Source organism: Protomyctophum bolini (assembly GCF_963924005.1).
Source record: "Protomyctophum bolini genome assembly, chromosome: 2".
Taxonomy (NCBI): Eukaryota; Metazoa; Chordata; class Actinopteri; order Myctophiformes; family Myctophidae; genus Protomyctophum; species Protomyctophum bolini.
The window spans coordinates 17,464,808-17,480,821 of NC_137863.1; the positions used below are offsets into that span (position 1 = coordinate 17,464,808).

General features: G+C 43.9%; 1 protein-coding gene across 1 annotated transcript in view; it reads left to right on the forward strand.

Annotated features, from left to right (window-relative positions):
• Positions 1–16,014, forward strand: part of suclg2 (succinate-CoA ligase GDP-forming subunit beta) — a 127,080-nt gene that overhangs the window by 45,766 nt on the left and 65,300 nt on the right. The window contains exons 3-7 of the mRNA XM_080776250.1: positions 3,760–3,859; positions 6,076–6,166; positions 7,799–7,951; positions 10,171–10,260; positions 11,880–11,976. Of these exons, the coding sequence (XP_080632376.1) occupies positions 3,760–3,859; positions 6,076–6,166; positions 7,799–7,951; positions 10,171–10,260; positions 11,880–11,976 (531 nt within the window). The remainder of the gene's footprint in view (positions 1–3,759; positions 3,860–6,075; positions 6,167–7,798; positions 7,952–10,170; positions 10,261–11,879; positions 11,977–16,014) is intronic.

Here is a 16,014-nt window from a genome sequence, read left to right on the forward strand (position 1 = left end):
GGGTCTGCTATTTTTGAAAAATCGTTAAAATGTGCCTAAAATCTTTCAGAAAATTGTCATGATTTGGAAAACGTTTTTTTTTTCCCCGACGTCGGGCCTGAATGGGTACATTTTACAACTCCCCTTTCACTCTTGCGCTCACTCTTCTGTCACAAATCACTCCGACACTTTCCTCCATCCGTTCCACCCCGCCGGTCACTTCTCTTCCAAACTCCCCGTGTATTACAGTTGACCCTGAGTATTTAAACTTCACCTTCACCACTTCTCTCTACTGCTTTCATCCTCAACGCCCCTCTGTCATCTTTCCTCATTCATGCACACACATTGTGTATATTCGCATGCCAAATCACAATATTATGATCTAGCAGTCTTAATATCAAGATATTGATATATTGCCCTGCCCTTATGGTCCCCTTTTAAAAACAAAATCCTGCATGAATGGGATTATTTCAGCCTTTTGAAAGGACGTATTTCAGCCTTTTAAAGTATGTTTTTGGATACACACACACACACACACACACACACACACACACACACACACACACACACACAGTGCGTCATGCTGAGTTAGGCTGCATTATATCTGTCATTTTTCTCTTTTTCCGCATGTGATCAGCAAGTTGTCAATCCTCTTTTTTTATGCTGATGTTGCCTCATGCCACATTGTGCATAATGCATAATAAGGAATTCTCCTATCAATTACTGGTGCAGAAGGCATGAACACCTGCCTTGTTCTCACCCCATTACCCTTCCCTGGCACATTACGGGCCTTTTTAATTCAGCTAATATAGCCGAGCTTGTAGAATCACGTCTTGCTTGTTTTAACCCATTGAAACCGGGAAAGCATATCTTTTATATTTTAACCACTTTAACCATTACAAGCCCATGCGTTTATAATCTATGAGCTAGATTTTTGCTGCTGGGGGTCCCTCGAATGAAATATATACATTTTGGCCTTGACATGAGAGAGTTTGAGAACCACTGACATAGCAGCAGACGTTACATTTTGTTTCCCAGAAAACATTTGGGTGTTTTGCTTTAGCTATTGAAAAATAGCAGATCTACAAGCTCATAGCGCGGCACCGAGTGCCCACTATGAACTTGTAGGTCTGAAAAATCGTGAAAATATGCCTGAAATCTTTGAATATATTGTTACAGAGCGAGTGTTTAACGCAAATCTTTGCTACTGGGAGGGTCCCTGGAACAACATATTTTCAGATGGGTGTCGGCGGCCAATTTAATATATTTTTGGGGGTCCTTGACATGAAATATTGAGAACCACTGATATAGAAACATAGGTATTTCAAACAACTGTCATGACTTAGAAGACTTTTTTTTAATGTTCGACGTCAGGCCTAAATGGGTTAACCCATTTTGGGTGGGAACCCCTTTTGGTGTTAGCATTATGTTATGCTTTAGCTATTGAAAAATAGCAGATCTACAAGCTCATAGTGCGCCACCGAGTGGCGCGCTACGAGCTTGTAGGTCTGCTATTTTTGAAAAATCGAAGAACGACTGACATAGAAACATAGCTTTTTCAGAAAACTGTCAGGACGTTTTTAGAATCTGGTCTCAGGTCAGAATGGGTTAAGGTTGTCGTCAGTGTCGTAGTGCCGGTGTCTCAGCATCCTCCAGTACAGTCAGCGCGGAGCAGAGTCTCCCGGTGCTGCGTTTCCTGTGTGCCATCATCCCCCCTGTGGCACACGCAGGCCCGCAGGGCATCACCATTTCAGCTCACTTTGAACTCCTTTCCATTACCAGTGAGCGTTATTCCATTCTGACCTGAGATCAGGATAAAAAAAATGTCTTCGACAGCTTTCTGAAAAAGCTATGTTTCTATGTCAGTCGTTCTTTGATTTTTTCAAAAATAGCAGACCTACAAGCTCGTAGCGTGCCACTCGGTAGAGCACTATGAGCTTGTAGATCTGCTATTTTTCAATAGCTAAAGCATAACATAATGCTAACACCAAAAGGGGTTCCCACCCAAAATGGGTTAATAGCAGTCTTTTTTTTATCTTAAAATTAATATATTAATTCACCTCTTAAGCCTCTGTACTTCTTTTATTACAAGGAATAGAGGAAATAACCTATCTAGAAGCTCACAATGGATCGCAATGCTTTATGAGCTCGTAGATTTTCTTATTTTTTTACATTTTGAAAATGTGGAATTTTTGGGGAGGTGATTGCCTGCAATGACATGCCGTTGACAGCTCTCATGGCCCTTTCAATATTTTATCTTCTCTCTCTCTCTCTCTCTGACCTGGCCTCTTTCTCTGTCTCTCTCAGTTCTCCCGTAGCTCTCCAGAGAGAATAAAGGCCTCACTAAAGCAGTGTTGGTTTTAATCCCTGCCGCCCTGTCTAGAGATCGTTCTCTCTGTCATGTCCAAAAGCAGCCAGGCCCCCGGAGACTTAGCTTCCTTAGTCTAGACACTTTACACACCCCGTCTGACCAGTCCAGTTTTCCTCACCGCTTCGTGAGAAGACGGGGCTCCTCCTCGCTAGCCCAAGGACGAGGCGTCTTTCCAGGCGTCTTTCCCCTGTTCCCCATCGTCCACTTTCCGATCCTGATGGCGAGAGCCTGTCAATAGCTGAACTCCCCCACCTAGATGATGACAATAACAACCTAGCCAGACGCCAGCCTCCATCGAGTGCTCTCATCATCACTCCACTTTGAATAGAGGGAGCCGGCATAGACAGCCCGAGTGGGCCTCCCTCTTTAAAAGCGGTCGTTCTCCCCGCGTGGCAGAGGTCGAAGAGCGGCTGCAAGGTGCTTGCATAATTTAAGCAAAGGTTGTACAGATTTTGCCAACATGCACAACATCACTGGACCTTTGGTTGTTTACCTCTCCACGTTGGCACCCTGTTTCCAGAAATACTTTGCAAGTGGTTGAGGCCAACCCACGAGGGACCTGGACAAGAACTCCTGTTGATTTCCTGGGTTTCACATTTGACACACATGGAATCAAAGCATTCATTTTTTTACGCACACTCTGCACTTTACGGACAAAGTGTAACTTTGTAATCAGGCTAGTAGGACTGGAGAGAAACGTACGTGTGTGTGTGTGTGTGTGTGTGTGTGTGTGTGTGTGTGTGTGTGTGTGTGTGTGTGTGTGTGTGTGCGCGTGCATGCGTGTGCACGCTACTCATACAGCAGTGGTTCTCAACGTGGTGTCTTGGGACCCCCAAGGGCCTTGAGGCAGTTCCAGGGGGTCCCCAGCAAAATGTACTTCATTATTTCGCCAGCTAGAGAGAATGTAAGAATGATTATTCAGACCGTTCATAGACTGTTATAACATATTCAACAACTACAGTCATCTCTTATCTTGGTTCTGCAGTCGGATACTGTACATACGATATTCGGGTGTCCTCAACATGAAAATGTTTGAGAACCCCTGCCATACAGTGCTGTACCTCTCTGTTTAACCCATTTTGGGCGGGAACCCCTTTTGGTGTTGGCATTATGTTATGCTTTAGCTATTGAAAAATAGCAGATCTACAATCTCATAGCACGCCACCGAGTGGCACGCTACGAGCTTGTAGGTCTGACATAGAAGACATTTTTAGAATCTGATCTCAGGTCGAAATGGGTTAAGCACTCATTGGGAGTATTAATGACTCCTGATTGGCTCTAAAAACGTCATGCCCCGCCTCCAGCGGATTGTCTCTGAACTCTCTCTGACATTTCTCTGTGTCTGACTGACTCCTTGGCCGTGTCTCTGTGTGTCTGACTGACTCCTTGGCCGTGTCTCTGTCTTCCAGATGCCAAGGAGATCGTGCTGAAGGCTCAGATTCTGGCCGGTGGCAGAGGGAAGGGCGTGTTCGACAGCGGCCTTAAAGGAGGAGTGCACTTAACGAAGGAGTAAGTATACACCACTATTCCCCCCCCCCCCCCCAGCTCAGTGGCCTTGTGGTTAGAGTGTCCGCCCTGAGTCTGGGAGGTTGGGGTTCAATCCCCGGCCGACTCTAAAAATGGTAAGTCCCTGCGACATACTAGCGTCATGTCCAGGGGGTGTACTTGTACATCAAGCTGCCTCACGCTACAGAAACAGGAGATAGGCTCCTGCCCATGGCTTGGTAAGGCTACTTACTTACTATCCCCCCTGCCAGGTCGTTGTATTAGCAAAAGTCCTTAACTTGTGTGTCCTGTCATAGCTGAGTGGATAGAGAGGCCGTCTGGAAATCAGTGGGTCACCGGTTCACCATACATGTCTAAGGCCCCGTTTAGACTGCAGTTAAATCCGATTTGACTGCAATTCACATTTGCAAGTGATCGGATCTGTCACAGACGTGTGTGTTCAAACTGATCCTGAATCCAGATTGGATTCCGATTTGTTTAAATAAGTCTCTAAACACAAAATAAGTCACATGGAATTTGATTTTAGATCAGGTTACTGTTCAGACTGAAACTGATTTGAAACCCCCTCTGAATGTGGCTCAAATCACATTTTTAAAAATCTGATTAATTCCATATGACTTGTTTATGTTTAGACAAATTATTTAAACAAGTCTGATTCCATTCTGGATGTGGCACAGATCAGATTCAGGCTGGATTTGGCTGCCAGTGTAAATGGTGCATAAATGTCCCTGAACAAGACACTTAACTCCCCTAAGAGTTTATTGTGTTTTCATGTTCTCCGACAACTGCAGCTTCTAGAGACAGGACAGGGAGTCCTCTAGCCGTACTCCCCAGACTCAGAGACGATTTGGGCTTAGACGACTCATATTTCAACCAAACGGCGTCTTTCTTTCTCTGCATCTTATTTGGATACAGCATGCCCTCAATTAAACTTTGAAAAGGGGGGATTTTAGTTTTGACAGTGCTGTGCGCCCCATGCTGTGTTATTATTCGCTGCTGTTGAGCTGTCCCAGCATGTTGTAGCATTCTAGTTTTTTTGACAGCTTTGTATGCTGTACACCGTACTGTATATAATCCTCCAATACTGTATATATTTAGATATATTCTAGAAGTAAATACGAATAAGAAAAACAAATACAAAATAAAGTGAAAACAAGAAAATATAACTAAAAAGGTGTTTAACAAACATCAAGACATGGCTTCAAACATTGACAAAGGTTTTTAACCCATTTAGACCGTAGGACGTGTGGAAACATCATAACTAATCCAACCGACGGATTGCTAGGACCAAACGAGAGAAAAATATTATATATACCGGTATATTTTTTTCTTTTTTATGGGGGGGGATTATTCAGCGACTTTATCGTAATGATAGCGAGGTAAGCAAGCAAAAATATTTCTCCCTGTTTTTGGAACGGAAGGGGGGGGGGGGCCTTACAGCGTAATAGCGGCCATATCTGTGCGGCACCCCAAGCTGTTATTTTGAAATAAATCCCAGCGCTGATTGTGTTTATTTACTGAATTTTGCAAGGCTAAGCACAAAACTTCAGAATGTTCCAGAGCCTGTTCTACGTAACACATTTCCGTGCCTCAACTGCAACGTTCACCTAAAAGACAAAAAGAAAGGTGATTTATGACAATTCCCCCCTCAGACATGTATCATTGTCACCCTACTTCTCGATTTCAGATGGTCGGAAAACTTTTCCCCCAAAAGTGAGACATTCGCAAATTCCTTGTCCTCCTTGGTTTCCAGCGCACACACTCCAGTTCACCTTGTGCTCATCTATCAAAGGATGAGCACAACCCCTGGGTTCATTTGTATTCACTTTTCAAAAAGCGGAGCGACTTGGAGAGGACTCGGCCGGGGCACGCAGGCTGACTTTTCAGCTGCTGGAATAAGGACCGGCTCATTCAAAGAGAAGTGTCAACGTATTGCAGATTCTCCTGAAGCTGTGCCTTGTCAGAATATCTTACCACAGCATCCCCCCAAAGTGTCATGTCTCCGTTCAAATGAGAAAAAACTCTGAAAAAGAAAAGTAATCTGTTTTTTTCAGTTTGTGTGTATTCTCAACTTCTCTCTCTGTTCTCGCTCTTGTCTTTGTAGAGATTTGCAACGCATTCTTTTCATCCGTTTTGTTTAATTCATTGTTGTAAAATAATTGGATGCCATTTGAACTGGTAACCCCCCCCCTTCCCCTTCCCCCTCTCCCTCTCCCCAGCCCTGCAGTGGTTGGCGAGCTGGCCAATAAGATGCTGGGATTCAACCTGACTACCAAGCAGACGCCAAAAGACGGCGTGAAAGTGAAAACGGTGAGCCAGAACAAACTAGAACCAGAACAAAGCAGAACCAGAACAAAGCAGAGCCAGAACAAAGCAGCAAGATACAGAGATAACACTCTGATCTCTTCTCTTAATACACTCCTGCCTTTAGTTTGGGGTTATTTTAGCCTGCCTAATGCAGTGCCGTAAAAATTAATGACTCTGCGGGCGGTTAGGCTTTGTTGTTTTTCTTCTTTAGTCATAGCACACACACACACACACACACACACACACACACACACACACACACACAGCTTGGTCATTGTCGCTTGCTGTGGGAGTGGAGTGTGGGTACTGTATATGTGCACTTTGGTGTCACGGTTCATTGCCATAAATAATACATGGACGCTCACATCTGCAAACTAACAAGCAGGAATAATATTTTCTCTCGCCCGGCACACTGCACCGCCTCTGAAACCCACCAAACACACATTTCCAGGTAATGAAGCCTCCCTGGCCCCTAGCATGTGTTTGGGGGTCTCTCTCTCTCTCCCTCACTTTCAAAACTGTATTCTCCCCAGTCCCCACCTCTAACTCTCCCCCCTGTCCTTCCCCTCCCTATAATTGAAATATGGCCTTGAGCTCCCCATTAAAAATTGCTTTCATTGCCGCCAGGCGCAGCCAGGCACGTATAGCTTTCCCCACACATGCCCCCCTAATGCAAGGCGGAGGAGGACTCGTATGATTGTCACATTTCTTTATCATTATTTTAGTTTCGGGGTTTTTTTTTAAATAGAAAGAGCCCTTAGCAATGGAAGACACAGCCAGAAGTTAGTGTGGGTGTGTGTGTGTGAGAGAATGAGAGATGATAGACTATAAGTTGTGTAAAGAGAATATTATACTGACACACTGTGTGAGGCCACTCGGCGGACTTGAGCCCCACCACCTCAAATCGACATATCAAGAACGTCCTCTGTCACCATATGGAGAGGGGGGGGGGGGGTGCGTGTTGTAGGGCACGTGGTGGTTTGGGGGGACCCACCCACGCTGGCTGGAAAAGCGCTGTCAGACAACGGGCCTGTCAGATAAGAACCAGGGCTCAGCTGTCAACCTGCCAGTGGAACCCTCATCTACACACTGTCTCTCTCTCTCTCTCTTACGCTGTGCCACAGCGCACAGCAGAGACGCAGCGCTTCTGCATACGCAGCAGAGATCCACAGTAGGCCTACTACTGCTTGGGCCCAGATGGACGTATGGGGAAAGAGGAAGCAAGAGAGGGGATGAAGGCGGATAGTAGATACTGCAGATAGATAGATAGCTGGAATAGAGAGACAGTGGAGTGAGTGAGTCAGTGTGCGAGTGATGGAAGAAGTGTTTCATGAAATGAAAGAGAGGAACGCCCACACATGCTCACAAATGCAAGCTTCACTCTGCCTCTTTCTCTCTCACACACATTTTTCTCCTTTCCTCTTCTCTCCTTTGTCATGTCCTCGTGACCCTGATGCCCATCACTTCCCATCTGTCTGGTTCACCTTGCTCGCTCGCGCACAGGGCTGCATTCTTCCTGTTTCCTGGCAATCATGTTGTTAGCGTCCACTGATTGGATCCCTCTCCTCCTGTGTGTGTGTGTGTGTGTGTGGGTGTGTGTGTGTGTGTGTGTGTGTGTGCGCGCCCCACATTCAGGTGATGGTGGCTGAGGCCATGGACATCAGTAGGGAGACCTACTTTGCCATCCTGATGGACCGCGCCTGCAACGGCCCCGTCATGGTGGGCAGTCCCCAGGGGGGAATGGACATCGAGGAGGTTGCTGCCAGAACCCCGGAATTAATCTTCAAGGTGCATTTTTTATTTATTTTTTACCTGCGCAGTTGGTATTAGTTTCTTGTGACTCATCGTCGTATGGAATGATGGATGGCTTGAAGGAATGCAAACGCTATAAGGAGGTAGCAGCTCTAGCATCTTGCAGCTCAACCATATAAGTTACAAGTTGCTGATAGATTGGTGATGCAGTGATGCAGTGATTCCCTGGCCTCTCCACCATGGATTCTTGTCTGATATAATGAAACGTGAGCATATTTGAGACACACCACTCACCTTTTACTGGGTTACTAAAGGCAGAGGAGGCAAGTAGTTACCGTAAGTAAAACTACTAAGCTCCTTTATCTTTTGTAAGAATCTGTACATTTATAGTGTCTTTAATTTTTACAATTTTAAAGTAGATTTAAGTAGTAGACTTTTTACACCATGACCCTTAAAGTACTCAAAATTGGAATTCTAAGTTGTTGGGATTTATTCTAAGTCAATGACATTTTTCTTTGAAAAGGAAATAGTTAGTTATTTATGTTGTCAACATATTTAGTCTGGTCATAATGTTATTGCTGCCAAGATGGCAGCAGCAGATGAAGCTCTTAATTCCCGCCTGCAACAAGCATCATCCATATGTTGGAGATACTGAGCCTTATGTTGAATTAATTGAAGTAAGGAGGAATTCTCATGGGCTGAAATGTTGTTCTCGTCTGCAATGAGGGAATGCAATTTCAGCCATCTCAAAATCTTTTGATGTGGAGCACTTTCACTTGTGATACCTAAGTAAGTACAGGTACTGTCAGATACAGATATCACTCCATGGCTCCAAGCTTACTTGTAGTCATTTACTTTTACCCACGTAAGGCTTTCAGTTACTTCTCCAACCACTGACTGGCATCTTAACCCATTTAGACCTGAGTACGATTCTACAAAATGCCTTCTAAATTCGGACAGTTTTCTGATAAACCCATGTTTCTGTGTCAGTGGTTCTCAAGCGTTAAAGTGTTATAGCTTATGAGCTTGTAGATCTGCTATTTTCCAATAGCTAAAGTATAACATAATGCTTAAAACACCAAGAGGGGTTCCCGCCCAGAGTGTGTTAATGCAGAAAACTAAAAGAAACCGAAAACATTCCCTTCTGTACTTGACCCACCCAGATCTTCTGCTGGAAAACGTAACAAAGGCTGTGTGTGTTTGGTAGTGTGACTAACGGATGCAGACTGTGTCCCTTGCTGGTTTTTCAGCCACTCAATTGAATTGCATTGTTGTATTTTTTATTTATGCACACGATAGCAGCCTAACGTGCAGACATGAGCAATACTGAGGGCCACTGGAGCCTACTCCATTGTATTTTCCAATTAATTGGATTCTTTTTATAGAGTGAAATCCACAGTATGTAATCATTTCTTTTTGAACGGCTGACGGTGCCAACTGAGGATAGAGCAGTTCTTATCAGTGCCACTAGATGGAACGGGCACAGTAACACATGCAACATCAAGCCACTGCATGTGTGTCTTATCTCCAATGAGGTTCCCTCCCTCTGCTACAGATGTTTCTGAATTGATAGTAGAGCTCCAGCTGCTTTGACTACACCGTCACTGCATCTATACAGTGTTGTGTCTGTCGGTTAGTGGTGTTGTATTGAGCACAGATTGCCACATCCCAAACTGTACTGTATAGCACTTAGTAGTTTGCGGGTGTCGTGCCCTGAAAATAGCCCCGAAGGTCACAATGCACTCTCTCCGACACGCAGCACTTTGTGAGGTTGTACAGTAGATTGGCAATTTTCTGTATAGTATCAATCAGGCTTTAGCCACCATGCGACAGCCAGTGGTGCAAATTCACTAGCCTACACTATTGCGAATGCATTTAAAGCTCACTACTAGTACTTGAGACGTATAAAGCTCACTACTTGACATTTGCCCCCCTGGCGCACCACAGAGTCCATTAGCTAGTCCTCTAACGTTATACTTCCCAATGCAGTTGAGTGAGCAAGAGCACTCCTCTGTTCATATGAGAGGCCTCGGTACGAGGGTCCTGTAATTATAAAACGGTCGTTGCAGTACCCTCTCTCCTGAGCTCTTTCTAATGTCTGGCAGCTTGCCACCACTTAATTGCCATGTCTGTGATTTAATATGAACATCCACTTTGTGTCAAATTACAGTCTGGTGTCTCACACTCCAGCTTTCTCCCTTTCTTCAGCGCCGTCTCACTCTCTCACTCTCTTCCTGTGTTGCATCTCTTCACAGGAAGCCATTGACATATTCGAGGGAGTGCGGGACGAGCAGGCACTGCAAATGGCGGCTAATTTGGGTTTCAAAGGACCTCTGGAGAGACAGGTAATGGGTCCGCTGGAGCCTCCTGAAACGCACTGCACAGGCAGCCACACACTGCATGCACACACACACACACACACACACACACACACACGCACACACGCACGCACGCACGCACACACACACACACACACACACACACACACACACACACACACACGCACACGCACACACAAATGGCACAAGCGGTATGGCTATCGCAACGCGGAGTTTTCCAGAACTATGAAATTACTGTAAGTGCCATTGCACAAGGATCACCTGCCAGATGGTCTATTGTCATATTTGGCAACGACGCATAAAAGGGAACCAGCGTAGAGCGTGGCACACGAATGTTGCCATTATGGGTCTAAACGTGCTGTGGCTTTGTTTTTGTGTTGGAGTTCCGACACGCGACCAACCAGAGCTGGCGCTGATGGACGCAAACAACGTCAAGGGTCTTTTCAAAGTCGTGCGTGACTTCAGGGATTGAGGACGGGCCACTACAGCTTCACAAAATCACTTTGGATATTATGTAAACTTACTTAGATTTAGGGTTAATTGTCCAGCCATTTGCCTCTTGGCATCCCGCCACTAATTTGTATTCACTTCCATGGGCAGAGTGGCATGGGGAATCGGATTAGCTCAGACTCTGTAATGCAGAGAGCATAAATCAACTTAACGAATCAGATTCTGGAGTGCAAACCGAGATCCGCTGCTCACGGGCCATTGATTGAAAACACGACAAGCAGAAAAGAGGAAATTGATGTGATAAGAATCTGTACATTTTGTTCCGTTCCTTCATGAGAAAGCAAGTCAGTCGTCAATCTGTTCTATTGAAACATAATTTAAGCTGTCCTGAAACAACCGCATTGTTTCAGAGAGAGAGAGAGAGAGAGAGAGACCTCTAGTCTGTATGCATTTGAATTAGAGTGTGTTCAAATAGTCAACAGCTCTTACAATATTGTCTCAGACGGCTTCCATTATCATAGAGCAGCTGGGCTGTGGCGACAGACACATCAATCGACTCCCTTATTCTTTGAAATTCGGATTTATGAAAATGTCAGGGAACTCGGATAGATATTCCATGCTTGTTAGAGTAAAATAGACTGTTATGGCTACATTTTTCTCTTTCCACATCAATCTATATATATATACAGTATCTATGTCACATATACAGTAGCTATGCCATTGGGAGCAGTAAATAATGACTATTCTTCAAGTATAGTAACAGTTTAGACTGCGTCAGCCGAAACCTAAATCTATTTTGGCACGTTTACTGTGCAAAATCCATCGAAACAGCGCGCTATGAAGGAGGCATTATTTTGTTGTGTAACCACATTACAGCCTGCGCGTTCTCCGAGAATGAGCTACCGTATATTTGTCAGTAATCACACCTTGTGGAAAATGAGATGATTACATTTTCCATCTCGGCTCCCTGCACAGGGACACGCGCAACATGGCATGGCACCATGAACACACCACCACACGTGCGCGCACGCAAGCAGAATGTCTTGAAAATGCAACGGGTGAAGGTGATTTGCCATGTTTTATTTAGCCCACGTGGTGGGCTGAGTGGCCTTGGCGGGGCCGGCGGCTCGCAGCTGAACAGTTGAGGTAATTACTGTCCTCTGTGGCTCTTGCAGGCGGCAGATCAGATTAAGAGGCTCTATGATCTGTTCCTGAAAGTCGACGCCACTCAAGTTGAAGTCAATCCCCTCGGAGAGACTCCCGAGGGACAAGGTATGCCCCCCCCCCACCCCAACTTCCCCTACGCTTCTTTATCTGGTGCCTGTTTCAGAGAGAATGCTTATCTACTGCGTGCGTGTGTGCGTGCGACCGTGCGTGCGTGTGTTCAGTGTCTAGATTAAGTTTGCTGTCTGTATTCTTTCTTTGTTTGTTTTTGTTGTGTGCGTGCAACATATCTTAAGTGCATTTGTGCATATGTGAGGAATACTGTAGGAGACAGGTAGTGGTGCTGTGGTTGTGTGCTTTGTGTGTGCAATTTAATGTTTGTAGACTATGCCGAACATCTGTGGAATTTAACTAAATCATTTTGGGAATATGGGAATTTGAAAATGTGAGGCATGCAGGTAGATTAAATCACATGCATTCCTTTGATAGTGTTGATGCTCGCACACCCAGCCTCCCGAGAGCGTGAGATGAAACGCATATTGGTTTCAATTTCTTTTCAACATTGTCCTTGCCAGGTTCACGGATCCAAGCCGTAACAAGGACTCTAGTCTATACATTGATTTCCTCGTTAATAGCATGTTGGGGAGGCGTAGCTGAATGGGTAGAGAGGCTGCCTGGGAATCAGAAGGTCACCACTTTGACCCTGAGCAAGTTACTTAAAGATGGGGTGCCATAGATCTGTTTTGTATGCGTCTATGACAGGGGGTTCTCAACGTTTTTTTGGCCGGAAATACTTTGGCTGTGTCTCGTGACACGCATTATTGGTATATGTTGGCCTTTATGTAGGCCTACTGTACATGTTTTCATGTTCATCTCGGCTTATACAGTGCATCCGGAAAGTATTCACACCCCTTCACTTTTACCACATTTTGTTTTGTTACAGCCTCATTTCAAAATGGATTAAATTCGTTTTTTTCCTCATCAATCTACACACAATACCCCATAATTAAGTTTTTTCAAATATTTTGTTAATTTATTAAAAATAAGAAACTGGAAAAACACATGTACATAAGTATTCACACTCTTGACTTAGTACTAAGTTGAGGCAAAGTGAACAACCAATATGTCAATTTGAAGCTATGATTCCCTGCTTTCACAAAAAACGAAAATTCAAAAAAATCCAATCAAATTTCCAATCAAATCCAATCAATTTTCTAAATCAGTAAAATTTGTCACATATATGAATCCTTTACATTATGACTTGCTCTTTGGTGTGACTTAAAGGGTTAGTTCAGATTCTTGGCCTTAAAGCTGTAGGAAATACTCCATTAATATAGTGGTTGCAAAGGTATTAATTGATTGCCTGAGTCCTGTGGTGGGAGCTATGGTCTGGTATTGGTGAATATTAAACTTAAATTAAATTAACATATTTAACGAGTATGAGATATACACCAGAGTAATCACATGAAAGCAGGAATAGAAAGACACACCAGCATAATGATATGTTTCACCAACCTGAATGAGAGCATACTGTACAGTAGTAGTCTATTTGTCGTCCAGCTTCCAGGACTGTTGACTGAGTTGTCTCTTCAGTCCAGCAGCATGCCAGGCTGAATATAAGCAAACTTACTTTCACTTTCAGTTGTGTCATGTGGTCTTTTCTTATAAAAGGCCTGAGCTCTCTCTCTCTCTCTCACACACACACACGCGCGTGGCGGCCCACAAACACACGCGCGTGCATGGCCCACAAACACACACTCACATACACGCTTACCCACAAACTTACTTTCACGCAAACAACTGGCACGTGGTCTTTTCTTGTCAATCTCTCGCGCGGGTGTGGTATTTTCTTGTAAATCTTGCGCGGGTGTAGCCGCATGGCCCACAACTCACCCCTCCCACGATTAATTAATTCTCTCACGCTAGTGGCAACCAGTAAGTCAGTGCTACTTTAAGCCCTTTTCAATGCCTACTTATAATGCATATTACTGTTTTTAATCGCATAAATTCATAAATAGGCCAAGACATTTTAATGTTAGAACTAAACATTGCTTAAAATGTTTCTTAAAATGTCTAATCCAACAACACAGCCACCAATAATAGATGTACATGAATGTACATGAATGATGTTTGGTGGGCACTAATAAACAAAAGAAAACACGTCTGTACCATTGCCTTTAGTCGCTTCACATGCTAAAATGCAACAAATAACATTCAGCGCTCCCTGAAACGCATAATATTACATTAATGCATACAATTCAGGAAAAAACCTAGCAGTCTGGTGGGGCATAACCAATGTCAGTTCCAATGTCTGACCGCATTTTATGAGTTATTTGGCAGGCCTTCATGTATTTTATGCTCTAGCATAAATGTTCCAATAGTTTGTGTGTACTTTGGTTGCTACAACAGCCTGTGTGTATACCATGATATTATTTAGATAACAAGCTTGACCCAGGAAGTCTGGCGTGGCAATGTGAAATCCATGATCTCGACCGCGGTCGAAAAATAATGATGGCCTCATTGCACTTTAACTGTGCCTCATACCCTCTAGCAATCACCAAGCATGGATCAAATAGAATCAAAAAGGATATCAAGTTAATAAAGTGTTTTATCTTTTTATTGCAGTAATTACAACATTGCGTAAGCTGTGTGAAATCAGCATGGTCCTGTTTGCGGATGCCTCACCACTCCTAGTCTCGGGCAAGAACAAAGTGCATGTTGAAAAGGCCCTCAGCTCTGAGTTCAACAATATTCACCCACACTGGTCTCTTTGATAACAAACAACCTGTCATTACACCAGGGGAACAAGAATGACTCGAGTCATAACTGCCAGGTGCAGTTATTTATTTTCCTCATCTCCTGTCCAACCTTCCCCCTCCCCCACCCCCTTTCCTCAGCTCCGGTTAGCTCATAACATTAGCTTCTGTTGCCACTCGCTGTGGGTGTTAACCCCTTAATAACAGCAGCAATGGGCGTCGCATTGCGGCATTCAAAGTATGGGTTTTTATGCAGTTCAGACTATGGGTTTTATACAGTAGGTAAGTCTCCCATTGGCTTAGAGGCAGCCAATCATGAAAACGTGTCTACTAAGGTCGTCTTTACGGTCACTAGTAGAGAAGTAGTAAATGTAGTCCAGGCGCTTTTCAAAAACTGGCAAACTGAACCCAATCTTTTTGGGTCTATAAGTCAACCTCACTTTAAGCACAGTTGGTGAGCATGTAATAGTAAAGAAGAGGTTGGACCTGCCAGTAGCATTTATGCTTGTCGAAACGGCGAAAGGCTTAGGGCACGCTCACACCACACTTTCATTCTACTGATGAGGGAGAATTGTGCCAATTATATGGTCTTTGGGTTGTAATTTGGAAAACAAACTTCACAGTGAAAGATTTGCAGCAAAGGTGATTATGAAAGTCAATCAAAGAACAATATTTTTGGGCAAGATATCCTCTTTCAAAATGAGATGAGAAGTGTTAGCACTTCAATGCATGGGACATTCACATACAGTGTCAATTGGCTTCTTCCAAGTAAACTTGGGAAGAACATTCTGCTGTGAGGCTATTTCGATTGACATAAACACATGCTGGTTAATACATTAAACTTGCATGGAAATTAGATTAGATTCAGTACTAAGTATGATTGCCTTGTTTGTCTGTGATGCTGAACAATGACCAACTGTGAGCTGTTCAGTGTTCACATACAGACACATTACAGAACACTGACATCTTTGATGTTATTTTGTCTCTCCTCAAAACTGGCTCTTGTTTCCAGGCACGCGTTATCAAAGATTGGCAAGAGCAGAGGACTTTTTCTGTTTGATAATTGCTTTTGAATATTAATGAGTCTGGGCTATATTATTTTGTTGCTAACGGCGACGTTCTATAAAGATACATGTCTGCTTTACCCCTGCAAGCATGGAGAGAACACATGCTGGATGAGGTTGGAGCTAGTCAAGTTAAAATTAGCCCACTTTGAGTTTAGTTTAGTTTTTTATTCTTAGTCTTGAGAGTGAAAAATGCCATTTTTTGTGCAGTTTTATTTGCGGTTATTGTTTGATTAAATTTGTCTGAGTGCCTACAACAGTATGCCAGAGACTTTAATTGGTCTTTAATGAAAATCAATGGCATTGCGGAGTCAGACTTGTAGAGA